Source organism: Salmo salar, chromosome ssa09, assembly GCF_905237065.1.
Source record: "Salmo salar chromosome ssa09, Ssal_v3.1, whole genome shotgun sequence".
Classification (NCBI taxonomy): Eukaryota; Metazoa; Chordata; class Actinopteri; order Salmoniformes; family Salmonidae; genus Salmo; species Salmo salar.
In genome coordinates, this window is record NC_059450.1 from 133,359,599 (window position 1) to 133,387,176 (window position 27,578).

Consider the following 27,578-nt stretch of genomic DNA (forward strand, 5'->3'; position numbering starts at 1 on the left):
CAAAATTCCGTGGTGCTTGCTTAATAATTCACGAATACATGGAAGGAAAAGAAAACAGTCATGCAGAGTTAAGTTTCCTTTTATTTCTGCTGCCTATAAAAGTAGTGTACACTGTAGGAGTCTGGCCTTTCTGCAACCAGTATTGATCTAGTTAGAGTGGTTCTCCTAGCTGCTCTCTAACCCCTGCATTCCCAGCTATTTGCCATGGTGCCTTTGTGGACATGCGCCACGGGATCACCATTCATTGCACAGCCCGTCAGTTTCACCACTTAATAAGTGTGGGCTTATTTTTTGTATCTCTCTCCGAAGAGGTGTGTGGCACAGAAAGAGAGAGAGATAGAGAGGAAGAGGAACAACAGAGAGAGGCAAAGGAGAGGAGTGCAGGCGGGGTGTGGTGGGGGGGAGCTGATTTCCCCAGTGAGTGCGTATCAGAGCTGTCTTCAGCTGTCTCTCCTCAGGGACAGAGCCACCTTAATCAGGAACATGAAAGTATCTCCCGTCCTGTGGTGCCGCTGCCTCTCTGTCTGTCTGTCTGTCTCTCTCTCTCTCTCTCTCTCTTTTATTTGATTTCCCATTTCCACTGTATGCAGTATTAACTCATTTGAACCTGAGGATATGACTTTGATGATTTCACATCAGAACTGGTGATCTGAACTTATTAAAAGTCCAATGCAGCCATTTTTATTTTAATGTCAAATAATTTCTGGGTAACAATTAAGTAACATATTGTGAATGTTTTCAATTAAAATGATCAAAAAGAAACAAAAATAGCAATTTCTCATGCAATAATTTTGCTAGGACTGTCTGGGAGTTGTCTGAGTGGGAGGGGAAAACTGAAAATGAGCTGTTATTGGCAGAGAGGTTTGGAACTCTCTTTGTTATAGGTCTATTAACTAATTTACCTCATGGTGATGTCACCAGGCAGGCCAAAACTCTATCTCACCAAAACAGGCTGAAATTTCAGGTGGTCTTTTCAAACAGTTCTTACAATAAAAGGGCATTATCAGCATTTTCACAATTTCATAGTATTATTCCAACCTCATAGTGTGGAAATATATATAAAACACAGGAAATCAAATGTTTGACTGCAATGGGCATTTAAATCTTCAGAGGACATAACCATGTCATAATATACATTTACATTACATTTAAGTCATTTAGCAGACGCTCTTATTCAGAGCGACTTACAAATTGGTGCATTCACCTTATGATATCCAGTGGAACAACCACTTTACAATAGTGCATCTAAATCTTTTAGGGGGGGGTTAGAAGGATTACTTTATCCTATCCTAGGTATTCCTTAAAGAGGTGGGGTTTCAGGTGTCTCCGGAAGGTGGTGATTGACTCCGCTGTCCTGGCGTCGTGAGGGAGCATGTTCCACCATTGGGGTGCCAGAGCAGCGAACAGTTTTGACTGGGCTGAGCGGGAACTGTGCTTCCTCAGAGGTAGGGGGGCCAGCAGGCCAGAGGTGGATGAACGCAGTGCCCTTGTTTGGGTGTAGGGCCTGATTAGAGCCTGAAGGTATGGAGGTGCCGTTCCCTTCACAGCTCCGTAGGCAATCACCATGGTCTTGTAGCGGATGCGAGCTTCAACTGGAAGCCAGTGGAGAGAGCGGAGGAGCGGGGTGACGTGAGAGAACTTGGGAAGGTTGAACACCAGACGGGCTGCGGCGTTCTGGATGAGTTGTAGGGGTTTAATGGCACAGGCAGGGAGCCCAGCCAACAGCGAGTTGCAGTAATCTAGACGGGAGATGACAAGTGCCTGGATTAGGACCTGCGCCGCTTCCTGTGTGAGGCAGGGTCGTACTCTGCGAATGTTGTAGAGCATGAACCTACAGGATCGGGTCACCGCCTTGATGTTAGTGGAGAACGACAGGGTGTTGTCCAGGATCACGCCAAGGTTCTTAGCACTCTGGGAGGAGGACACAAGGGAGTTGTCAACCGTGATGGCGAGATCATGGAACGGGCAGTCCTTCCCCGGGAGGAAGAGCAGCTCCGTCTTGCCGAGGTTCAGCTTGAGGTGGTGATCCGTCATCCACACTGATATGTCTGACAGACATGCAGAGATGCGATTCGCCGCCTGGTTATCAGAAGGGGGAAAGGAGAAGATTAATTGTGTGTCGTCTGCATAGCAATGATAGGAGAGACCATGTGAGGATATGACAGAGCCAAGTAACTTGGTGTATAGCGAGAATAGGAGAGGGCCTAGAACAGAGCCCTGGGGGACACCAGTGGTGAGAGCGCATGGTGTGGAGACAGATTCTCGCCACGCCACCTGGTAGGAGCGACCTGTCAGGTAGGACGCAATCCAAGCGTGGGCCGCGCCGGAGATGCCCAACTCGGAGAGGGTGGAGAGGAGGATCTGATGGTTCACAGTATCAAAGGCAGCAGATAGGTCTAGAAGGATGAGAGCAGAGGAGAGAGAGTTAGCTTTAGCAGTGTGGAGAGCCTCCGTGACACAGAGAAGAGCAGTCTCAGTTGAATGCCCAGTCTTGAAACCTGACTGATTAGGATCAAGAAGGACATTCTGAGAGAGATAGCAGGAGAGCTGGCCAAGGACGGCACGTTCAAGAGTTTTGGAGAGAAAAGAAAGAAGGGATACTGGTCTGTAGTTGTTGACATCGGAGGGAACGAGTGTAGGTTTTTTCAGAAGGGGTGCAACTCTCGCTCTCTTGAAGACGGAAGGGATGTAGCCAGCGGTCAAGGATGAGTTGATGAGCGAGGTGAGGTAGGGGAGAAGGTCTCCGGAAATGGTCTGGAGAAGAGAGGAGGGGATAGGGTCAAGTGGGCAGGTTGTTGGGCGGCCGGCCGTCACAATATAATAATATGTCATAACAGCTGACTTAACGTGACATAACTTGTCATAATATGGTCATAACACTGTCATGACACATATATCTAGACCTGTTGTGACATATTGTGTTTTTTTATGGCTGGTTATTACACCTACATAAGAGTGTCAAATACCACAAAACCTAACACACAAGGCAAAATATTCCATTACACCATAGCCTACTTGTCAACGGTATGTTTATGTTATTTTAACATTTTCTGAAATTGACCATCTTAAATTATCATTGTAATTGTGCACACACTGATGTCAGTCATGCACCTACCCCAATGCTCTGTTTCTGATGACTGGGAAGAATGCAGAAGCAGATTTTAGGAGCAGGACAAGACACCCTCTTTGTGACTGATGGCTCACATAAGGGCATGTACTGGAGGTCGACCGATTAATCGGCATGGCCGATTAATTAGGGCCGATTTCATGCTTTCATAACAATCGGTAATCAGTCTTTTTGGACTCCGATTATGGCCGATTACATTGCAATCCACGAGGAGACTGCATGGCAGGGTGACCACCTGTTACGCGAGTGCAGCATCAAAAAAGACCTTGTGGCTGCAAGGAGCCAAGGTAAGTTGCTAGCTAGCATTAAAATTATCTTATAAAAACAATCAATCTTCACATAATCTGTCAGGGGTGTGTACTGGCGGCAGAGAAGTCAGACACAGGAGAGCAAAACTGTGTTTCCAACGGCTTAGTTTCATCATCAAAACCTACCAGATACAGAACAATGAAAATCAATGGGTACATAACCCGACGCACACCAGAACATAACGTGCACAAGCACTGACAACAAACAATTACGGACAAGGACATGGGGGGGAATAGAGGGTTAAATACACAACATGTAATTGATGGAATTGTAACCAATTGTGATGGAAGACAAGACAAAACCAATGGAAATGAAAAGTGGATCGTGATGGCTAGAAGGTCGGTGACGTCGACCGCCGCCCGAACAAGGAGAGGGACCGACTTCGGCGGAAGTCGTGACATAATCACTAGTTAACTACACATGGTTGATGATATTACTAGGTTAACTAGCTTGTTCTGCGTTGCATATAATCAATGCAGTGCCTGTTAATTTATCATCAAATCACAGCCTACTTCAACTTCAGCATTCGCAAAAAAAGCACAATTGTTGCAATAATGTACCTAACCATAAACATCAATGCCTTTCTTAAAATCAATACACAAGTATATTTTTTTAAACCTGCACATGTAGTTAAAAGATATTAATGTTAGTCGGCAATAATAACTAGGGAAATTGTGTCACTTCTCTTGCGTTCAGTGCAAGCAGAGTCAGGGTATATGCAACAGTTTGGGCCGCCTGGCACGTTGCGAACTGTTGAAAGGCCATTTATTCCTAACAAAGACCGTAATTCATTTGCCAGAATTTTACATAATTATGGCATAACATTGAAGGTTGTGTAATGTAACAGTAGTAATGTTTAGACTTAGGGTTGCCACCCATTCGATAAAATATGGAACGGTTCCATATTTCACTGAAAGAATAAACGTTTGGTTTTCGAAATGAGAGTTTCCGGATTTGACCATATTATTGGCCAAAGGCTCGTATTTCTGTGTGTTTATTATATTATAATTAAGTATATGATTTGATATTTGATAGAGCAGTCTGACTCAGCGGTGGTAGGCAGCAGCAGGCTTGTAAGGATTCATTCGAACAGCAGCTCTTAGCAATGCTGGGATGCACAGCGCTGTTTATGACTTCATGCCTATCAACTCCAGAGATTAGGCTGGCAGTACTAAAGTGCATATAAGGACATCAAATAGTCAAAGGTATATGAAATACAAATGGTATAGAGAGAAATAGTCCTATAATTCCTATAATAACTGCAACCTAAAACTTTGGGATAGCCCCCTTTTTAAACCTTTTTAGCCTAAAATGACATACCAAATCTAATTGCCTGTAGCTCAGGCCCTGAAGCAAGGATATGCATATTCTTGGTACCATTTGAAAGGGAACACTTTGAAGTTTGTGGAAATGCGAATTGAATGTAGGAGAATATAACACAATAGATCTGGTATAAGAAAATACAAAGGAAAAAACAAACGTTTTTTTTCTCCCACCATCTTTGAAATGCAAGAGAAAGGTCCCAGTTCTAGCCATCACACTGGTTGTAATTCCGATGGTGTCCACAAGATGGCAGTAGTGTATGTGCAAAGTTTCAGACGGATAACTTGAGAAATGAGCGAACTACATGATATTTAGTGTGAAGTCACCCAGGTACATTTTGGCAAATCGTGAAGGAGGCATTTGCATTCATAATACATTTTTCTCCAAGCATATCGTCAAATCTGTATACTTTGACTTTGATTTAGCTTTTCCAGTATTAGTAGCCATATTAGAAGTTCAACATTTGCAAAACAACCAGTTTTCATAACTTCATAACTCTGAAAATGTTTATAATTTTTGTCCAAAAGGAAAAGGCATGCTGTCGTACAAGGTTAGTAGCTACATTTTTTGACATATACAGGGTTTCCGGATACTCCCGTAAAGCCCAGCTCATTGGCTATCTAGCTAGCTTTGTTGAACTCGATTGGTGCTCATTTGACAAAGTTAGAGTCGTTCAGGTGAAGACCGCCCTCGTCATCGGCATGCCATGAAGGTGTTGCTCTCTGACCAAATATGGTGTCCTATAGGATATACTACACCCGTAATGATATAGTGAAGTCTGGTTATGTTCTAGGATCTCTGAGGAATATATATGAACGTGATTTGATCGGTTGAAACAACGTTTAGGGTTAGATTTTCACAGATTCCTTTCTTCGCAAATTGAAAGAGTGGAAATACAAAATCGATCATGCATGTAATATGGACCTTTTTAGGATATGAAAAGGGATTTTATCTCACAAAACGACACTTCATGTTATCTCTGGGACCCTTTGGATGATTATTCAGAGCAAGATTTCAGAATGTAAGTACACATTTCACCTTCAGAGGTGAATTTATCAAACCTATCACGGTGAAAAAAGTGTTTTGTTGTTAGGAGCTCTCCTCAAACAATAGCATGGCATTTTTTTACAGTAATAGCTACTGTAAATTGGACAGTGCAGTTATATTAACAAGAATTTAAGCTTTCAGCCGAAATAAGACACTTATATGTATCGACATTTGTTGTTTCTCTAAAATCTGCGATGGTGACACAAGGCGCTGCATGATTTACAACTGTCCCGTTGACGGGACGCCGATCCCTAAGAAGCTGGGATTATTGAAGACTCATGTTAAAAGGAACCACCAGCTTTCATATGTTCTCATGTTCTGAGCAAGAAACTTAAACGTTAGCTTTTTTACATGGCACATATTGCACTTTTACTTTCTTCTCCAACACTGTGTTTTTGCATTATTTAAACCAAATTGAACGTTTCATTATTTATTTGAGACTAATTTAATTTATGTATTATATTAAGTTAAAATAAGTGTTCATTGTTCATTCAGTATTGTGGTAATTGTCATTTATTACAAATATATATATAAAAATCGGCCGATTAATCGGTATCGGCTTATTTTGGCCCCCCAATTATCGGTATTGCTATCGGTGTTGAAAAATCATAATCGGTCGACCTCTAGCATGTATGTGATAGGCCAATCTGGCTAATGATGGTCATAATACGTGTCATAAAGTGCATTTTCTTAGTCCAAGTAAAGTAACAGAGGATGGTCATAATGCTTTATGACAGTGTCATAAAGTGTATTTTCTACAAGTTATTTAAAATAAGCTGAAAAAAACATGACTGTAAAGAATTCATTACAACAAAACTTATAAAACAAACTTTCAAATGAAAGGAAACTTCTTGGCAGGGAAAAAACAAAATTTTACGTAGGTGTCATACCTAGCCATAAAATAATACAATTTATAAACTGGGTGGTTCGAGCCCTGAATGTTGATTAGCTGACAGCCGTGATATATCAGACCGTATACCACGGGTATGACAAAACATGTATTTTTACTGCTCTAATTACATTGGTAACCAGTTTATAATAGCAATAAGGCACCTTGGGGGTTTGTGGTATAGGGCCAATATACCACGGCTAAGGACTGTATCCAGGCAGTCCGCGTTGCATCGTACGTAATAGCACCCCTTGGGCCTTATTGCTTAAATATGTCACAACACAGGCGAGTTCAACAAGGCTTCTCTTTGCAGCGAACATGTTGCCAGAGTAACAATTTCAGTTGAACGATTTGAAATGATCATTGCAAAATGTTACGGTGAACATCAAACAGTTACTTTTTGTAAGTGTTATTGTGGATTTTTAGCAACAATATTCAAACTGAAAATTACTTAGCTATGCCTACTAAATATAGTAAAAAGTCTACATGGCCACTTGATTATTTTTAGCGGCAGTTTAGACCTGAAACAGACACTTACGTTCACCGCACACTATCTTCTCAGACTGTTAGCTAATGTTAGCGAACGGTTGCGGCTAACACAAAACAAATGGAATATGTTAACTAATGTTAGCCAAACTATTTCCCTTGTTGAACACAACTCATGTGTAAATATACGGGTCATGACAGTGTTTTGAACATATTATGACATGATTATGACCGTGTCATACCGTGTTATGACACTGGGTGTCAAGTAAAGTGTTACCGGATAATGTGTTACAGTATGGTTGTGACACTATGCTCATGTAACAGCTGCTCAGCGAAGACAAGAAGACTGGTCTCAGCACCAGTGTAACAGATGTGACCGTACTTCGTAACTCTCTTCCATTGCGTTTTTAAAGAAAAAACTGTCCAGCCAGCAGCCCCAGTTGATTGGTGTTTATTCTGACGATAGACACAAGGAAGCACAATAGATTTGCAGAACAACAATATGTTGATGGCTGTAGATTTGTGATTTGTCTGTTAGCATGGAAATAACTGTGAATTAGCATGGGAGCTAATGAAACCATTACATTTAGAACATGCTAACTAACTCACTCGTAAAGCAGTAACATACATACAAAAGGACATCGCTGGAAGCCCACAATATCTACTGGGAAGCGTACACATACATATACACTGAGTGTGCAAAACATTCCATGACATAGACTGACCAGGTGAATCCAGGTGAAAGCTATGATCCCTTATGGATGTCACTTGTTAAATCCACTTCAAATCAGTGTAGATGAAGGGGAGGAGACAAGTTAAAGAAGGATTTTTAATCCTTGAGACAATTGAGACATGGATTGTGTATGTGTACCATTCAGGGGGTGAATGGGCCAGACAAAATATTTAATTGCGCTTTGAATGGTAGTAGGTGTCAGGGGCACCGGTTTGTGTCAAGAATGGTCCACCACCCAAAGGACATCCAGCCAAAATGACACAACTGTGGGAAGCATTGGAGTCAACATGGGCCAGCATCCCTGTGGAACGCTTTCGACTCCTTGTAGAGCCCATGCCCCGACAAAGGGGTGCAACTCAATACTATGAAAGTGTCCTTAATGTTTTGTACTCTCAGTGCATAAATTTATCCAATGTGTAATTAATAACATAGAATATATTTAGAACTGCACTGTTAGTCACATGTTGTCAACATGTGGTCAACCCTCCATCTGGAGAGCTCCTGGGTGTGCAGGCTTGGCTTTTCCAAAATTACAACCAAATACTTTTGTCTTTATAAAGTTATTCCCTCATTCAATAAATCAGGGATCAATTGGTTAAGGTAGGCTACTTCAAAGAAAGTTATCTAACTAGACATGTTCATATGGGCTCAAATATTCATGTTTCGGGGGAGATCTATGCACAGCAATTTAAAGGCAACTAGCAAGATGGCCTCCCAAGTTGCGCAGCGGTCTAAGGCACTGCATTGCTATGCTAGAGGTGTCACTACAGATCTGGGTTCGATCCCAGGCTGTGTCGTTGCCGGCCGCAACCGGGAGATCCATGAGGTGGTTCACAATTGGCCCAGCATCGCCCGGGTTAGGGAGGGTTTGGTTGGCCGCGATGTCCCATTGCACTCTAAATACTCTTGTGGTGGGCCGGGCACGTGCATGCTGACACAGTTGCCAGTTGGACAATGTTTCCTCTGATGCATTTGGCTTCCAGGTTAAGCGAGCAGTGTGTTAAGAAGCAAGGAGGCTTGGCAGGGTCATCTTTTGAAGGACGCATGGCTCACGACCTTCGTCTCTTCCGAGTCCGTATGGGAGTTGCAGCGATGGGACAAGACTGTTACTATCAATTGGATATCATGAAAAAGGGGTTAAAATCTAAACTGGTGAGATAACTGCTGCGAGTTATGTTTTGAATTGGCTATCTAGTTAGTCTGTCTAAAATATAAAATGCATTTGGATTTGTTTAACACTTTTTTGGTTACTACATGATTCCATATGTGTTATTTAATAGTTTTGATGTCTTCACAATTATTCTGCAATGTAGACGTGCTGAGCACTTGTTGGCTTCTTTTCCTTCACTCTGCAGTCCATCTCATCCCAAACCATCTCAAAAGTCAAATAATAAGTTGTATGGATTCACTTTGTGTGCAGAAAAAGTGTTTAACATGATTTTTTAATTACTACCTCATCTCTGTACCACACACATACAATTATCCATAAGGTCCCTCAGTCGAGCTCTGATTTTTACTCACAGATTTAACCACAAAGACCAGGGTGGTTTTCCAATGCCTCGCAAAGAAGGGCACCTATGCGTAAATGGGTCAAAATAAAAAAAGCAGACATTGAATATCCCGTTGAGCATGGTGAAGTTTTTAATTACACGTTTGATGGTGTATCAATACACCCAGCCACTACAAAGATACAGGTGTCCTTCCTAATTCAGTTGCTTGGGAGGAAGGAAACCACTCAGGGATTTCACCATGAGGCCAATGGTGACTTTAAAACAGTTACAGAGTTTAATTGCTGTGATAGGAGAAAACTGTGGATAGATCAACATTATCGTTACTCCTCAATAACCTAATTGACAGAGTGAAAAGAAGAAAGCCTGTACAGAAACATGCATCATTTTTGTAAAAAGGCACTAAAGTAATACTGCAAAAAATGTGTCAAACCAATTCATTTTTTTGTCCTGAATACAAAGTGTTATGTATGGGGAAAATCCAATACAACACAAAACTGAGTACAACTTTCCATATTTTCAAGCATCATGTTATGGGTATGCCTGTAGTTGTTAAGGACTGGAGAGTTTTTCAGGATAAAAAAGATACGGAATGCAGCAAAACACAGGCAAAATCCTAGAGGAAAACTTGGTTCAGTCTGCTTTCCACCAGACACTGGGAGATTAATTTACCTTTCAGCAGGCAAAATCTAGACTGGAGGTGCTTTCCAAGAAGACAGTGAATGTTCCTGAGTGGCCGAGTTACAGTTTTGACTTAAATCTGCTTAAAAATCTATGGCAAGACTTGAAAATGGTTGTCTAGCAATGATCAACAATCAATTTGACAGAGATTGAAGAATTTTGAAAAGAGTAATGGACAAATATTGTACAATCCAGGTGTGCAAATCTCTTAGAGACTTACCTAGAAAGACTCACAGTTGTAATCTCTGCCAAAGGTACTTCTACAAAGTATTGATTCAGGGGTGTGAATACTTATGGAAATTTGACATTTCTGTATTTCATTTCCAATAAATTTGCTAAAAATGTTTTCACTTTGTCATTATGAAGTGTTTGTAGAAAAAAATATATTTTATCAATTTTGAATTCAGGCTGTAACACAACAAAATGTTAAATAAGTCAAGGGGAATGAATACTTTCTGAAGGCACTGTATATGCCAATGATTTGTTTAGCATAGCAACGACTGGTTCAAAACATGAGAAAAGATCTAATAACCAGCCCACTTGGGTAGCAACTTCAAAATGCAAAAAAGATTTTACTCGTTAAAATAATGTTTTTAATGAAAACATTTATTTAATATTTGTATAAATATGTTGGCAACCGTTTTATAAAAGCAATAAGGCTGTCACGTTCTGACCTGTAAAGGTGTTATTTGTTAGTGTTTAGTTTGGTCAGGACGTGGCAGGGGGTATTTGTTTTATGTGGTTCAGGGTGGTTGTGTGTCCATGTAGTGAGGGGTATTTGATTTATTAGTCCAGGGTTTTGGTTATTGTTCTATGTTAGTTTATTTCTATGTTTTGTCTAGTCATTTGTATTTCTATGTTTAGTTAATTGGTGTTGGGGCCTTCAGTTGGAGGCAGCTGTCTATCGTTGCCTCTGATTGAAGGTCCTATAATTAGGGGTGTGTTTGTATTGTGGATTGTGGGTAGTTGTATTCTGTTTTGTGTTCTTCATGTGACAGAACGGTTAGTGTTGTTTTTGTAATTGTAGACTTGTTTCACCTTCTTCACTATTAAAAAGAAGATGAGTATACACTTCCCTGTTGCGTCTTGGTCCTCCACACACGACACTCGTTACAAAGGCTCTTGAGCCAGGGGATTATCGTGTGATAACTCCCGACTAAGGGCTGTTCTTAGGCCCGAGGCGATAATCCCTGGGTTCTTATGCCTTACTTCTTAAGTAGTTCTACAACTAATGCTCTGTTTTTGAAACTAAACATTAAATGGAGTGCATACGTCATTTGTAATAAAAACATAGTGGGGTTTTAAGGCTAGTAATTTAAATGGCTGATTATTCAGTTCATGGTTAACATTGTGTCATGTTGATGGTCACCTACTCCTGTTGCTGAGGATTACCTTATCTCAACAGGCAGCAGGAGCTTTATCCTCTGTAATCGTGTCATTTAGCACACTGTGATTCGTTCCCATTGTGGTCCATTGCAGTCTGGACAGATAGTATTTTTTTTTAATACAAACTAATTTAAAGATCTCCAATAGGGTGAACACGGCTTTATTTGACTATTCAAAAATACCTATTTGAATATGAATTACAAGGAGTAGCTATTATCCAATGGAAATAGGATAACTTCACAACTGCTTTGTTTGAGATTATACTGTATGGTTTTGTGGTGGTGTAAGGTTTAGAACTAGGATTTTAGACTTTTGGTTAAACATTTATATTGAATAAGGTTGTGTTCTTTTTGTAAATCCTTGTAACTCCCTTTGTCACTGTCCATTATTTGCAGGTCTACCAGGTTCTATTACTGTGTTCAGTTTGACGTGTAACAGAATGGGTATTGAGTGTAGAAAATCACACGTTGGGCTATTAGATCTGGTGTGCACATACAGTACAGGATGCAGGATGACACTGGTCACTCTGGACAGATCTGTGTGGACTCCATGGTAACCATGGTAAAAGCATTTACTCCCATTCAAAAGGGATTCAAATTCAATGGTGCATGGAAAGCAAATGAAAACACTTCTAATGGTTACTTACTGCTTGCTGACAGGAACTTCAGCTCTGCCAAAAAATGTTTTTATTTCTGTGTTTTTCATTGGGGAAAAAAACAACACTATATTGAAGTGGCATGTGTAAACAGTGTAGCGAGCATCTGTAAAGATAGCATACCCTGCTGGTGCTGCTTTTGTTGGGGAGATTAGATCCCCTGATGTTGCAATGGAGGTGATCAATTTAGGTTTGAATGTAAAATTGATCTGGACAGTTGAGTACTTAGTTAATTGTTTACGTATGGGGTTAAGGCTTTTTACCAGTAAATCTAGCAGGTACAGTATGTAAATTGCCGTCCTTTAGCCTCCGTTCAAGGGGTTTTATTGGTTCCATGGCTCTCCTATGTCATTTCCTTTCCTACACACCACCTAACCCTGACCTGAACTCTGGAAAGGCTGAAATGTGAGTGCTGTTTATGGCTAGCTGAGCAACACCTTGTAATCAGTTGAACCATGGAGGACCTCTTTTTTTCTCTCTATGCCTGTGTGACTATCCCTCCCCTCAGTCCCCTGTTTTTTCCCTCTCTCTCATGCTGGACTTTGTCTCCACAGCAACATATTGGGGGCGGGAAAGGTTGTGAAGTAAAGTGGCTGTAAATAAGCAATTTCAAACATTGACTACCCTTGTGCATTTCGTTAATGTGCTATAAGGTAGACAGACACCTGTCAATTAACAACCTGTTAGATTAGAAATATTTATGAAGATGAGCTGGAATTCCCCACAAAAATCAGTAAGACCTGAATCCATTTGAATGTCAATAGATCTTGGGCTGTGTTAAATATAAATCACATTTTCCCAAAGACTGAGTAAAAAATAACCATGTGTTTTTCACTCTCTCTCAGTGAGCGGTATGGATACAGTTATCGGCCTGTATGGAGAGACCATTGAGGTGCCATGCAACAATGGAGCGCCCAAACCAAAGGACCTGTTCATGACCAAATGGAAATACGTAAGTTGTTCATAAACACTGAGTGTATCAAAACATTATGAATACCTTCCTAATATTTTGTTGCTCCCCCTATTGCCCTTAGAACAGCCTCAATTTGTTGGGGCATGGACTCTACAAGGTGTCGAAAGTGTTCCACAGGGATGCTGGCCCATGTTGACTCCAATGCTTCCCACAGTTGTGTCAAGTTGGCTGGATGTCCTTTGGGTGGTGAACCTTTCTTGATACACACAGGAAACTGTTGAGCGTGAAAAACCCAGCAGCGTTGCAGTTCTTGACACACTCAAACCGATACCACATCCCGTTCATAGGCACTTAAATCTTTTGTCTTGCCCATAAACTAGAAATTGGTGAACATAATTATAGAACACCACGTAATTATGCAGTTAAATTAAATCGCAAGAGAAAATATATATTTTACAAACATGCTTTTATTGATTGTATTAATGATTAAAAAAAGGTATGGAATACAGTTATGGGCTTACTTGGTAAATCTATTTCATCATGCCCATCTAGTGTGGAGGTTGACTGGAGAACAGTAACAGAACCAGCTGATATTGCCAATCATTTTGCAGATTGTTTTACAAAGAAAACTAATTTACTGAGGGATAATGTAAACACCCATTCTTCCAAACAAGCCAAAGGACTGATGACTATGAGCAAAAAAAAATGTTATTTTAGTCTACCATTGGTGTCAGCAGAGGAGGTGTTAAACCTGTTAAAGTCATTACCTATGGTTAATCTACAGATGATGATCTTATGGACAATTTTTGACTTTACTATACTGCTCCCCAGATTGCAGCTCCACTGAAATACATATTTAATTGGTCACTGGAAAAGGGGAAATTTCCAAATGTTTGGAAGAATGCTAAACTGTGGCCAATCCGAAAGACGGCAAAGAACCCATTACTCCTGCCAATAGTCAACCAATCAGTCTAGTATTGTGTGTAGACAAATATGGGAGTATCTGGAAAATAATGATCTGATCACAGCCGATCAGCATGCTTATTGCAAAAAACATTCCACTACCACTGCATTGGTTGATATGAATGCTATGGATAATGGCAGGTTTGTGGGTGTACTATTTTTATATTTCAGTGCAGCATTTGATTTAGTGGATCACTAAATCACTGGGACAAAATTATTGCATTATGGGTTTAAGGGGGCAGTATTGAATTGGGTACAGTCATATCTAACTGACAGGAAACAGTCCACCTACAGTATATCAATGGGTTGTTTTCTTCCCCTCATGCTTTAAACTGTGGAGTACCGCAGGGCAGCTGCCTTGGGCCACTTATTTACTTAATATATACCAACGACCTTCCTATGCTTTATCTGAAACTCAAGCTACTATATTTGCAGATGATACTACAATTTATACAGCAAACAATCGGTACAGCAAGCTACAAGTAGATCTTGGAAATATCAGGGAGTGGGTTTTCCGGAACAAACTTGTTTTGAATGTCAAGAAAACCAATGTTATGTTGGTCTGTTCCACCAGGAAAAGGCCAACACAGAATGGGATGCAATTAAGCTTGGGGGAGTACAAATTGAGGAAGTGGCAGAAACCAAACTACTTGGTGTGCAGCTAAACAACTCCTTTCATGGTCGTCTCAAATAACTAATATATGTAAAAAATAAAAAATAAAAAATAAAAAAAATAACTCCATGCATGATCAGAAGGATAGCTAAATATTTACCGGGAAAGATTCTTAAGCTAACAACCCAAGCATTAATTGGGAGTCAGGTGAACTACTGTTCTGTGGTCTGGGGAAATGCATCATCAAATCAAATGTTATTGGTCATATACACGTGATTAGCAGATGTTATTTCGGATGTAACGAAATGCTTGTGCTTCTAGCTCCAACAGTGCAGTAATATCTAACAAGTAATATCTTACAAATTACACAACATATACCCAATACACACAAATCTAAGTAGGAATGAATTAAGACAATATACATATGGACGAGCGATGTCAGAGCAGAACGGACTAAGATACAGTAGAATAGTATAGAATACAATATATACATATGAGATGAGTAATGCAAGATATGAAAAACATTATTAAGTGAATGAGATACCGTAGAATAGTATAGAAAACATTATATACATATGAGATGAGTAATGCCAGATTTGTAAACATTATTAAAGTGATGAGTGTTCCATTCCTTAAAGTGGCCAGTGATTTATAGTCTATGCCTATAGGCAGCAGCCTCTAATGTGCTAGTGATGGCTGTTTAACAGTCTGATGGCCTTGAGATAGAAGCTGTTTTTCAGTCTCTTGGTCCCATCTTTGATGCACCTGTACTGACCTCGCCTTCTGGATGATAGCGGGGTGAACAAGCAGTGGCTCGGGTGGTTGATGTCCTTGATGATCTTTTTGGCCTTCCTGTGACATCGGGTGCTGTAGGTGTCATGGAGGGCGGGTAGTTTGCCCCCGGTAATGCGTTGGGCAGACCGCACCACCCTCTGGAGAGACTTGTGGTTGCGGGCGGTGCAGTTGCCATACCAGGCGGTAATACAGCCCGACAGGATGCTTTCAATTGTGCATCTGCAAAAGTTTGTGAGGGTTTTAGGTGACAAGCCAAATTTCTTTAGCCTCCTGAGGTTGAAGAGGCTCTGTTGCGCCTTCTTCACCACACTGTCTGTGTGGGTGGTCCATTTCAGTTTGTCAGTGATGTGTACGCCAAGGGACTTGAAGCTTTCCGCCTTTTCCACTGCGGTCCCGTCGATGTAGATAGAGGGGTGCACCCTCTGCTGTTTTCTGAAGTCCACGATCATCTCCTAATCAGCGGTTGAGATTAGGAGGGTGGAGATATGATTCTTCTGTTGGAGTCATGCACATTGCTCTTGGGTGGTCATCAATCAATAAAAAACATGCTTATTTTATATCACAATGTACACCATTTAAAACGGCCAAACTCCATTCACAAAAGTATTCAGTTAGTAAGAGACAGACATTCAGTCAATACTAGGAATAGATTGTCCACCGTCTATGTGTTATCCCGGCAGAAAAGAGAAATAGGCTAAATAACATTTAGATTCAGAGCAATAAAGAAATTGAATCATTTATCTGAGCAAACCAGAAACCTTTTAATATATAAATTCAAACAATACATTAGAACCATTTAAATATAATACATTGGAAGGTTGTACAGGGCTATGGTAGATGAAGGAACAAATCTAACTTTTCAGACTGTTAGAGTATTTATCTGGTCAATATGACAGTGTTTTATGCCTGTTGTTTGTAACAGTGTGTTATATGTGAAAATGTGATTGTATTATAAACTGTATTTTAATGTTTAAGGACTCTTGGAAGATTAGTCCAAATGAAGACTAAAAGATCCTAATAAAATCAAATGTCTGGACACACATATACACCTTTAAGTATATTTCCACTGTGAAAACCACAAGGAGATGTAATATTTTGTATACTATATGTATACATGTCCTCTTTACACCTTCAAGCATCCACAGCAGCAACAGTGTAAAAATAATGGTTGATATTCTAAAATAGCTATTAATAAGTCATAAACTAAGTCTATTTAGCGCCTGCACCATTAGTGGGTGCATGTTTTGTTCAATGGTTTTTATACCAAGACAGTCTTAAAGTAGTGCAGCTCCATTAGCTAAGTTTTTAAAACGCAAGCTGTTTTATATTTACAGGACGATGGAGACCTGCTGACCCAGCTTAAAGACCAGGACGCCTCTGTCATAGCCACTGACAAGTACAAGGACCGTGTCAGCATGGCCGAAAACTCCAGCCTGCTGATTGCTGCAGCAACACTGAAGGACGAGAAGACTTTTACTTGCATGGTGGTGGCTGGGGCTGACATCTCAGAATACCCAGTCAAACTCCTTATCCACAGTGAGTACATAAGGGCAATAGTGCAGCCATACTAATGCATGCTATGGAATGGGCCTTTGAGGTACAATTCAATGCTGTGCTGTGCTGTGTGATATTATTATGGTTAGCCCTGGTGATAGTGAGTGCTCTCTGAGATGCCTACAGCTAGTTAATGTTATGAACGGTGTTCTACAGAGGCTCCAACCGGAGTGGAGATCACAGCCCTAGCCACAGAGCTGGAGATTGGCAAACCAACCCAGGTAGGTTCATCATGTGCTTTGCTTATGCCTACATTATATTAAGCAGGAATATCAAGGGAAATCCTTCATTGCAGATGAAGTATCTTGAGGCAAACTAAAGAAGGACGGTGCTGCTGGAATGATGAGAGATTTGAAGTGATCCTGATGAATTAGCAAACAGCAGAATGGGATCTAAGAGGGGGTTTAAAATGCTTTGGGCATTTCATGCTACATGAGAGGAGTTCACAAATGCAGTAGAGCCAACATAGATGAGAGCTAGTTTGCACAGATATTTGATAAATTTAGAAACAAAAATATTGGAATTTTACTGGGCTACTTTCATAACATAAGGATTTTCCAACCTTTTGTATGCCCTTGTGGACTGTTCTAAAAGAGGATTTTGCAGCTTTTTTTCCTCACTTTGTTTTATCATCTGCACAGCTAGGGCAATGCAGAACCTCTGATGCCAACCCAGCTGCCAGCATCACATGGTTCAAGAACAAGAAACCTCTGGTGGCTGATGGGAAAGGTACGTTATTGAAATTCTGATGGATTATTTACAAGTGGTAAATAATGAAGATTGCATATTCACACATTTCACTTGTTCAGTGTGAGATTCCACAAGAACCGAGCAGTGAAATATCACCTCTAGAGCTACATATTTTCTTCAATACTCATAAATGTGTCTGTTTCTACAGGATCTAAAATGTCAGTGACTTGGTGATCATATTATTATTTATCTGTGTGTCTGTAGGCTACTCTGTGACCATACAATTTCTAATCAGTATTGTTGTGATTTTTAGGCATTATAATCAGTTCCAACGTAAAGGTGGACGAAGTCACTGGCCTCACCACCACCTCCTCCACTCTGCAGTACACAGCTGAGAAGGGAGACACAGCAGCTCTGTTCACCTGTGGGGCTTTGAATACCTTGTCCTCTCCAGTCTCCTTCACTGTCACCTGTAAGTAACCAGAGAGCCACCAAACTTCTCCAACTACCCAAACTAGCCCAACTGCCCCAAAGACCTAAACTGACCAAACCAACCTCAAACTGGCTCAACTACCCTTACTACCTAAACTACCCAAGCTACCCCAACTACCGTAACTGCCTCAACTAACCGACACAACTTCCCTAACCGCTGGTTGTCCTAGGAAGGCTATTGATCTGCTATCAGCCTCAGCATCAGCAGTTAGTGTATCGACAACCAGATTGATGGCTATTTTATTTTCAAGTTATAGTCGGATAATTTGTGCCTCTATGGCTTTTTTTTTGCAGCCCAGACAGACAACAACAATGACACCATAATGGCACTAATTTAAAAATGAGGTCAGCATGAGTCTGTTGTGGGAGTGATTTGGAGCATAGCGTTCAAGGAATAGCATAGTCGATGTTATTTGCTCTAGATGGCCCTTTAAATAGGACAGGGCTCAGATGCTGTTTGAATCCTGTTTTTAAAGAAATGTGGGGAATTTGGCTCGTCTGGAGCAGTACCACTGACGTTTGAAAGGAGCTTTTTGTCTAGAGCCTCGGGGTGTGACTGCCATTCGAACAGCTCCACCGCTGCATTCAAAAGCAGCCATCGCCACAGGAACACACTCAGAAATGGAGTGTACAGCCCTGAGGACTTCACTAGCTTGGCTAGTATGCGCCCTGTGACGGTCTCAGAAGCCCTGTCTGTCCAGGGTCACTGTCAATCACCACATTCTTATCGGCAGACTCAACAGCCTTGGTTTCTCAAATGACTGCCTTGCCTGCTTCACCAACTACTTCTCAGACAGAGTTCAGTGTGTCAAATTGGAGGGCCTGTTGTCCGGACCTCTGGCCTCTGGACCTCTGGTCTTCATAGCAGCACCCACCCGTAACACGCGCTCCAGAGGGTATATTTCACTGGTCAACCCCAAAGCCAATTCCTCCTTCGGCCGCCTTTCCTTCCAGTTCTCTGCTGCCAATGACTGGAACGAACTGCAAAAATCACTGAAGCTGGAGACTCATATCTACCTCACTAGCTTTAAGCACCAGCTGTCAGAGCAGCTCACAGATTTCTGCACCTGTACATAGCCCATCTGTAAATAGCCCATCCAACTACCTCATCCCCATACTGTTATTTATTTTGCTCCTTTGCACCACAGCATCTCTACTTGCACACTCATCTTCTGCACATCTATCACTCCAGTGTTTAATTGCTATATTGTAATTATTTTGCCACTATGGCCTATATATTGCCTTACTTCCCTTATCCTACCTCATTTGCACACACTGTATATAGACATTTTCTATTGTATTATTGACTGTATGTTTGTTTATTCCATGTGTAACTCTGTGTTGTTGTTTGTGTCGCACTGCTTTGCTTTATCTTGGCCAGGTCGCAGTTGTAAATGAGAACTTGTTCTCAACTGGCCTACCAGGTTAAATAAAGGTGAAATAAAAAAATAAAACTGTGTGCCAGGTCTCAGCCTGACTGTGTCCTCCTCCTCTCTGACCCCTGTTCTCTCTCTCTCTCTCTCTCTCTCTCTCTCTCTCTCTCTCTCTCTCTCTCTCTCTCTCTCTCTCTCTCTCTGCTGTTCACTCTCTGCTGTTCACTTGCTCCTGTTCTCTCTCTCCTGTTCTGTATCTCTGTCCTCTCCCAACAGACCCCACAGAGAGGATCAGTCTGCATGTCATTTCGAAAGGGCCCCTAATGGAAGGAGCCAATATGACTCTGAAGTGCAAGGCCGACGGGAACCCACCTCCCACCAGCTTCAACTTCCACATTCTGGCAAGCTCTCAATGATATGACTTCAATACCCTCCCACACAACCAGAAACCCAACCTGGCATACTGTATGCCCTTAGTTCCTACTCTGATCCCATTAATTACTTGCCTTCTACTGCTGTTGTCCTCTATAACCCAGTCAAACCCTACACCTGGTCAAACTCTACACATCCTACACCATCCACCATGTCTTTAAAGCGCTACATTAACCTAGACTCAAGCCCATCTGAGAGTTTCAAAATGTATTCGTATGTTCCTAAAGGGAAAGGTGGTGAAGGTGGAGAACTCTGACTCCTACACTGTGACTGATGTCACACGTGAAAGCACAGGGGAATACAAGTGTTCTATCATTGACAATGCCAAGATGGAAGACTCCAAGAACATTACCATCAATTGTAAGTCACTCTTTATCTACAGATATCTTGATCAATGGTTTAAGTTATTGATTATGGGTTCTTCAATTAAGTTACGTATTATCTTCAACTGAGATACTGCCAGCAATTTCTTTAAAAATGCTAGGCCAGCAATGAATTCATGGGAAATACCAGCCATAATGATAGCCCACTTCCTCCTGTTATAGATTGCATTACTCATCATCTAATTCATAATTCATTTTATGTCCGGCTGTATAACCTCATTAGGGTTAGTTTTCTCAAAGGGGAACATTGTCAGAGTATATTTCCGTTTGCAAACTCATCCCTCAGCAGGAAAGGACATACGGTTTGTTATAGAGAATAGAAGCCTCTCATGCTGTGAGGTGAAAATGCTTGGAGAGCTCAGGTCCTTTAATGCGTTAAATAAGCTGGATCAATGAGGAAGTGCTGGGGCTTCTGTAGGGAGCTGATATGGTTTTCAACTGGAGTGCTGAGGCCCCTTCTCCTCCAGACTGTTAAACTGCCTGTTTACAGTGTGTCCTCCTCCCTTTCTCCCTTTCAGACTTGGATATGAGTTTGAGCCCCTCAGGGAAGGTTATGAAGAGCTTTGGCGAAGGCTTGACTCTGACCCTGCAGACCCATGCATCTGGAGATCTTAAGGTGTCTTGGACTAAGGTAAGACTTAACAGTACCAAAGTTATTATAAGGCAAGATGTATGTTTTTGGTTGGAAATGGGTGATAAAACCTTCTCAAAGCGATAAGATGACTTCACATGTTTTTCATCATTTTAATGTAGGTGAAGGTAGCCTAGTGGTTAAGAGTGTTGGGCAGATAACCGACAGGTTGATGGTTGAAATCCCTGAGCTGACTGTGTGAAAAATATGTTGATGCTCTGTTGAGCAAGGCACTTAACCCTTGTTTCTCTGAATAAGAGTGTCTGGTAATTGTCGGTCTTACTCATTCATTTCAGGACAATGGCAAGCTGGACAGTAGTCCCAAATTTGACAAGCTGACCTACTCTGATTCTGGAAAGTATGAGGTTGTGGTCACCATGGGTGCTCTCATCAAGAAAGCCTCTTTTGAGCTGGTCGTTGAAGGTAAAGACTTTGTGACAGTTACTCAGATATGGCTTTTCTGTTGTTACTGGGCACATTCAACACTGTTTCTCAAAAATCGATTTTTGTACTTGTTCCTAATGATAGAGATTTTTATTCAAAGATCCCGATTCCCCAGTCTCACTTGAGGAAGAGGCTTTCTCCATATTTGTTTGTGTTGTCCATACCTCATGTGGTGTTGTGGCATGGCATGGTGTGATCATTTTCTTGTTCGTTCTGGTGTAGCTGAGGAGGCCGTGCGTCTTCTTGCAGGTGTTCCAGTCATTCGGCGGGTGGCCAAGCGGCGCAGCGAGGACGGCCAGCACAAGGTACTTACCTGCGAGGCTGAGGGCTCCCCCAAACCCACTGTGGCCTGGAGCGTCAACGGCACCTCGGTATGAACAAACACAGACATCTTCACTAAGGCGCCAGGACACTCCACTGACACACAGGAGGCGCCATAAGACTTCACACCCATAGAGACATTCATTTTACAGACCACACATACTGTATTTATCCATCAGTTACTGTAAAACGCACAACAACCTTATCTATCTTGGAATTGCAGCAAAGACTCACAAAATCATTAGTCTCTCTGGAATTCTCTCAAAGCAACACTTTGTGCCATGCACCGATTTTTGTGTGGCGTGTCACCACATGAACGGAACGGAACACACAAATCCTCGCCATCTTTCCGGATGTGTTACTGCCCATATGAAAGCAGCTTCTGACCTTATAAAAATAGTCATTTTAAGCTTCCTTTTATTGGAATCTGTCAGGAAGCCAGGGAACTCTAAATCTGGGAGGTTTACGGTCAATGAACCTTTGGATGTCTTTGTAGTGAATCTGTGCTTGTGGTGTTTTACTCTCCACACTCTATTTCAGACAGACAGAAACTTCCCCCATAATATTTTTCACTATGTTGCTATTTGTGACTTCCTAAGTAACTTGTCTTCTTGAAACTTTTCTGACTGACACTTTCCAAATGGATGGGCTCAGTGTTTTTGTAGTTAGGTTTCCTTCTCTCAGATGCACACCACGTTTATTATGCATTAGTCTGTCATGAAGACAAAGGCTTTTTGTTCTTGGCGTACCTGTGTGTGCACTGATAGCACAGCTACACAATGAGCCAGCGTGAGATGATGTGCAGCTGTCAGTGTGTGTGTGTGTGTGTGTGTGTGTGTGTGTGTGTGTGTGTGTGTGTGTGTGTGTGTGTGTGTGTGCGTGGTCATGGCTCATGACCACGCACACACCCATTGGGTCTGCATGACTAATCCAATCCAAGGCGGCACTGACCTCTTTCAATGACTATTCTAAGGCTGAGTCACTCACACACAGTAATTTAGTCACAGCCCACATTGCTGCGCATCTGGGGACAAACACACCAGTGCATTCAAAGTTTAGTCTTTCGTCTCTTATTGTGTGATAAAGAGTTCTTTAAAACAGTAAATAGGATAAGAGATCAAATGTAAGCTTAGTGCAGGCTCTTTTCATAGCAGACGCACACTGTTTGCCTGTGTGTCTGGGGGTTTCTCTAGTCACCTCCCTCTATGCCCTGATAGGTACTCCTTATCAGGAGTAGGTTGAGCCTCACAAAAATACAACACCACCTCCTAGTGATAGTACATCAAATGCACATATTTTATTTGATTCTAGCAATGTTCATTATGCCTATTACTGAAGAGGAAGCAGCTATGTTCTGCCATCGTTAAATCTCTATCAGATACACAAGATATAAGATAAGCCATTGTACACTAACTGCGTCTATTTGATTTTCAGGCTGATGAAAGTCCCTATGTCAATGGAAAGATCACACACAAGCTGACCATTGTGCCTACAGTCAACCTGACCGTTGTCTGCACTGTGTCCAATGAGCATGGCCAGGACACCAGGACTATTAACGTGTCGACCTGTAAGTACAGTGTGGTGGTATGGCCTACAATTCCCTGCCCTATCCCCTTCCTTCCTCTCTAAAGGGTAACTCACTAATTCTTGTGTGGTTCTGGTCTATCACCCTCTTCCGACACTAACAAACTCACCCACTGTCTGTATGCATGATGATTAGTCAAATAATATGGAACTGTTTTATGGAGGGAACCTTGGCCATGGGGGCCTAGTTCTTGTCTCTAGCCAACCTAAAACATGCTAGTATGCATACTGGGCATACTATGCATGCTCCTTGGCAATAATAATCTCCCTTTGGTTTCTGCGGTATTTGAATAGATAAATCAGTATAGACAGCCATATCTCACTCATCTTTGTGTGTTTTTGGAAAAGCATTTGTCCCTTTTTAATTCTTCTCCCTCACTTTTGGTCTGTTTGTCGGGATGCTGGACTCTATCCTTTCCCCTCTCTGACGTCACGTTCTCAGTTTGCATGCGACCGGAAAATCTACACAACTCACAGCGTTACACTCAAGCTAGAGTCTAACATAGCCAATAACACACTGTCTGACCAATGACATTATACAGTATACTTAATTGATTTCTGGGTTGGACGTTAATATCCCTTTATATCTGATTTCAGTATTTGAGGAGGTGAGAATGGATAAACAAGGTAAGTTGTGATGGTCTTCTTTATCATTTCCTGTAGCAAGAGGGAGGAGAGGAGGGATTCTGTAGAAAATATATAGGATTCCCAGAGAAAGTGGAATCTGCTATTGTGTATTATACCCTTCAGAGCACAATATCAGATTAACAGCATCCAGAAATGTCCCCACTGCTGAAAATCTGTTCAACAACAAGATGTGGTGCTGGGGATGTAGGAAATATTTGGTAAGATAAACATACAAATTCTGAGGATCAGAAGGAGTGGAGCCACCAGCATCCTGACAAAATCTCTCAATGTTATCTATTCTTTCATTTGCCAAAATTGTATTTATTACACGTTCACAGGGAACAGATCACATTTTCACACATGGCTTAGGGGTAAACTGGGTTTGCATACTGTTCGTATGTAGTCAGTGATACATTTATTTAAATCATATACAGAAGGTTACAAATTGTATAACAACCATCTAATTTTGTGGCATGTTTGTGTATACCTTATTCATTCATCCATATGTATTCATTCACATTTTATTTTTATTTTTTTTTACCCCATTTTCTCCCCAATTTCATGGTATCCAATTGGTAGTTACAGTCTTGTCCCATTGCTGCAACTCCCATACGGATTCAGGAGAGGTGAAGGTCGAGAGCTGTGCGTACTCCGAAACCAAACCGCAATGCTTCTTGACATAATGCCCACTTAACCCGGAAGTCAGCCGCACCAATGTGTCGGAGAAAAACACCATACACCTGGCGGCCGTGTCAGCATGCACTGCACCTGGCCCGCCAGAGGAGTCACTAGTGCGTGATGGGACAAGAACATCCCTGCCGGCCAAACCCTCCCCTAACCTGGACGACGCTGGAAAAATTGTGCGCCGCCCCATGGGTCTCCCGGTCGCGGCTGGCTGCGACAGAGCCAGACTCGAATCAGGATCTCTAGTGGCACAGGTAGCACTGTGCCTTAGACCACTGCACCACTCTGGAGGCCATTCATTGACATTTATACACTGGTTTGGGCAGTAACTTTTAACAGTTACATGTAATCTGATTACAAAAAAAACAGTTTTATGTTTCCAGCAAAAATGTTGTAATCAGATTACAGATACTTTGGAAAAACTATATGGTCCTGTGTGGCTCAGTTGGTAGAGCATGGCATTTGTGTTGCTAGGGTTGTTGGTTCAATTCCCATGGGGGCCCAGTACAAACAAATATGAAAATCTATGTACTCACTACTGTACATTGCTCTGGATAAGAGTCGAGAGCATCCTGACCAGTTGCATCACTGCCTGGTATGGCAATTGCTCGGCCTCCGACCGCAAGGCACTTCAGAGGGTAGTGCGTACGGCCCAGTATATCACTGGGGCAAAGCTGCCTGTCATCCATGACCTCTACACCAGGCGGTGTCAGAGGAAGGCCCTGAAAATTATCAAAGACCCCAGCCACCCCAGTCATAGACTGTTCTCTCTACTACCGCATGGCAAGCAGTACTGGAGTGCCAAGTCTAGGACAAAAAGGCTTCTCAACAGTTTTTACCCCCAAGCCATAAGACTCCTGAACAGGTAACCAAATGGTTACCCGGACTATTTGCATTGTGTGCCCCCCCCGCTACTCTCTGTTTATCTTATATGCATTGTCACTTTAACAATACATTCATGTACATACTACCTCAATTGTCCCGACCAACCAGTGCTCCCGCACATTGGCTAACCGGGCTGTCTGCATTGTGTCCCACCACCCGCCAATCCCTCTTTTACGCTACTGCTACTCTCTGTTCATCATATATGCATAGTCACTTTAACCATATCTCACATGTACATACTACCTCAATAAGCCTGACTAACCGGTGTCTGTATATAGCCTTGCTACTCTCATTTTCAAATGACTTTTTACTGTTGTTTTATTTCTTTACTTAACCTACACACACACACATATACCTTTTTTTTCACACTATTGGTTAGAGCCTGTAAGTAAGCATTTCACTGTAAGGTCTACACCTGTTGTATTCGGCGCACGTGACAAATAAACGTTGATTTGACTTGATTTGATTTGTCAAATAACAAACATTTTGATGATTACCTCTTGGATTACATTTAGAAAGGATGTTTGCGAAAACATACATTATGACACCTTTCTATTTTCTTAATGACATTTAATTCAGCAAAAAAGGCATGTTTAACTCCATTGGTCCTATGCTTTCATTAATCTGCTTGCACTGCCCTCATATTTATCCTCACATTGAAGTGTTTTTACCATTTTCTTTTCAGGACAACCATGGCTACAGGTAGAACACAAAACAATGGCTTGTGAGCATCATAGAGCAAAAGGTGTTAGTGAGAGTCTCAGACAGTGGAGGCTGCTGAGGGGGAGGACAGCTCATAATAAGGACTGGATCGGAGCTAATGAAACGGCATCAAGCACATGTAAACCATGATACCATTCCACCGATTCTGCTCCAGCCATTACCACAAGCTTGTCCTCCCCAATGAAGGTGCCACCATTCTCCTGTGGTCTGTATAGATGGGTCATAATAGTTTGTAGCTCAAACCGTTCTGACTTTACAGACGTTTTTGTGAGAAGAACCACTTTTGGGATCTGCCCTTGTTTCACAAACACCGTTCCAGCACAGTCCCTGTTAATTACACACACTAATGGTTAGTATCAGTGGATGCAAAAGAAATAGAAGAATCTAATGCAGCAGTAGTCTGGAGCTCAAACACACAATGTTTTAAAGGGGTTAGAAGTCCAAAATGCACCGGCGTGACTATGGGACTCAAGTTAAGTTTGTTCCACCTGAGCATTTTACTTGCCATTACTGTGAGATGTTGTTGTTGTTTATCAACCTTAGTTGAATGCACTGACTGTAAGTTGCTGTGGATATCATAAGTCTGCTGGCACAATCAAATCACATTGTATTGGTCACATACACATGGTTAGCAGATGTTAATGCAAGTGTAGCAAAATGCTTGTGCTTCTACAGTCGTGGCCAAAAGTTTTGAGAATGACACAAATATTAATTTTCACAAAGTCTGCTGCCTCAGTTTGTATGATGGCAATGTGCATATACTCTAGAATGTTATGAAGAGTGATCAGAAGAATTGCAATTAGTTGCTAAGTCCCTCTTTGCCATGCAAATGAACTGAATCCCCAAAAAAACATTTCCACAAAATTTCAGCCCTGCCACAAAAGGACCAGCTGACATCATGTCAGTGATTCTCTTGTTAACACAGGTGTGAGTGTTGACGAGGACAAGGCTGGAGATCACTCTGTCATGCTGATTGAGTTCGAATAACAGACTGGAAGCTTCAAAAGGAGGATGGTGCTTGGAATCATTGTTCTTCCTCTGTCAACCATGGTTACCTGCAAGGAAACACGTGCCATCATCATTGCTTTGCACAAAAAGGGCTTCACAGGCAAGGATATTGCTGCCAGTAAGATTGCACCTAAATCAACCATTTATCAGATCATCAAGAACTTCGAGGGGAGCGGTTCAATTGTTGTGAAGAAGGCTTCAGGGCGCCCAAGAAAGTCCAGCCAGTGCCAGGACCGTCTCCTAAAGTTGATTCAGCTGCGGGATCGGGGCACCACCAGTACAGAGCTTGCTCAGGAATGGCAGCAGGCAGGTGTGAGTG

The 27,578-nt window shown here is 41.7% G+C and overlaps 1 protein-coding gene across 2 annotated transcripts in view; it reads left to right on the forward strand.

Moving 5' to 3' along the window:
- The window catches only part of LOC106613009 (CD166 antigen homolog A), a 66,537-nt gene that overhangs the window by 30,821 nt on the left and 8,138 nt on the right, over window positions 1–27,578 (forward strand). The window contains exons 2-13 of one of the 2 annotated variants that reach the window (XM_014214821.2): window positions 12,990–13,096; window positions 16,763–16,964; window positions 17,139–17,203; window positions 17,624–17,711; window positions 17,986–18,144; window positions 19,814–19,938; window positions 20,197–20,329; window positions 20,871–20,983; window positions 21,280–21,406; window positions 21,677–21,798; window positions 23,183–23,315; window positions 23,930–23,959. In XM_014214821.2, coding sequence (XP_014070296.2) covers window positions 12,990–13,096; window positions 16,763–16,964; window positions 17,139–17,203; window positions 17,624–17,711; window positions 17,986–18,144; window positions 19,814–19,938; window positions 20,197–20,329; window positions 20,871–20,983; window positions 21,280–21,406; window positions 21,677–21,798; window positions 23,183–23,315; window positions 23,930–23,959 — 1,404 coding nt within the window. The remainder of the gene's footprint in view (window positions 1–12,989; window positions 13,097–16,762; window positions 16,965–17,138; window positions 17,204–17,623; window positions 17,712–17,985; window positions 18,145–19,813; window positions 19,939–20,196; window positions 20,330–20,870; window positions 20,984–21,279; window positions 21,407–21,676; window positions 21,799–23,182; window positions 23,316–23,929; window positions 23,960–27,578) is intronic. The other variant, XM_014214822.2, reaches the window with a different exon arrangement.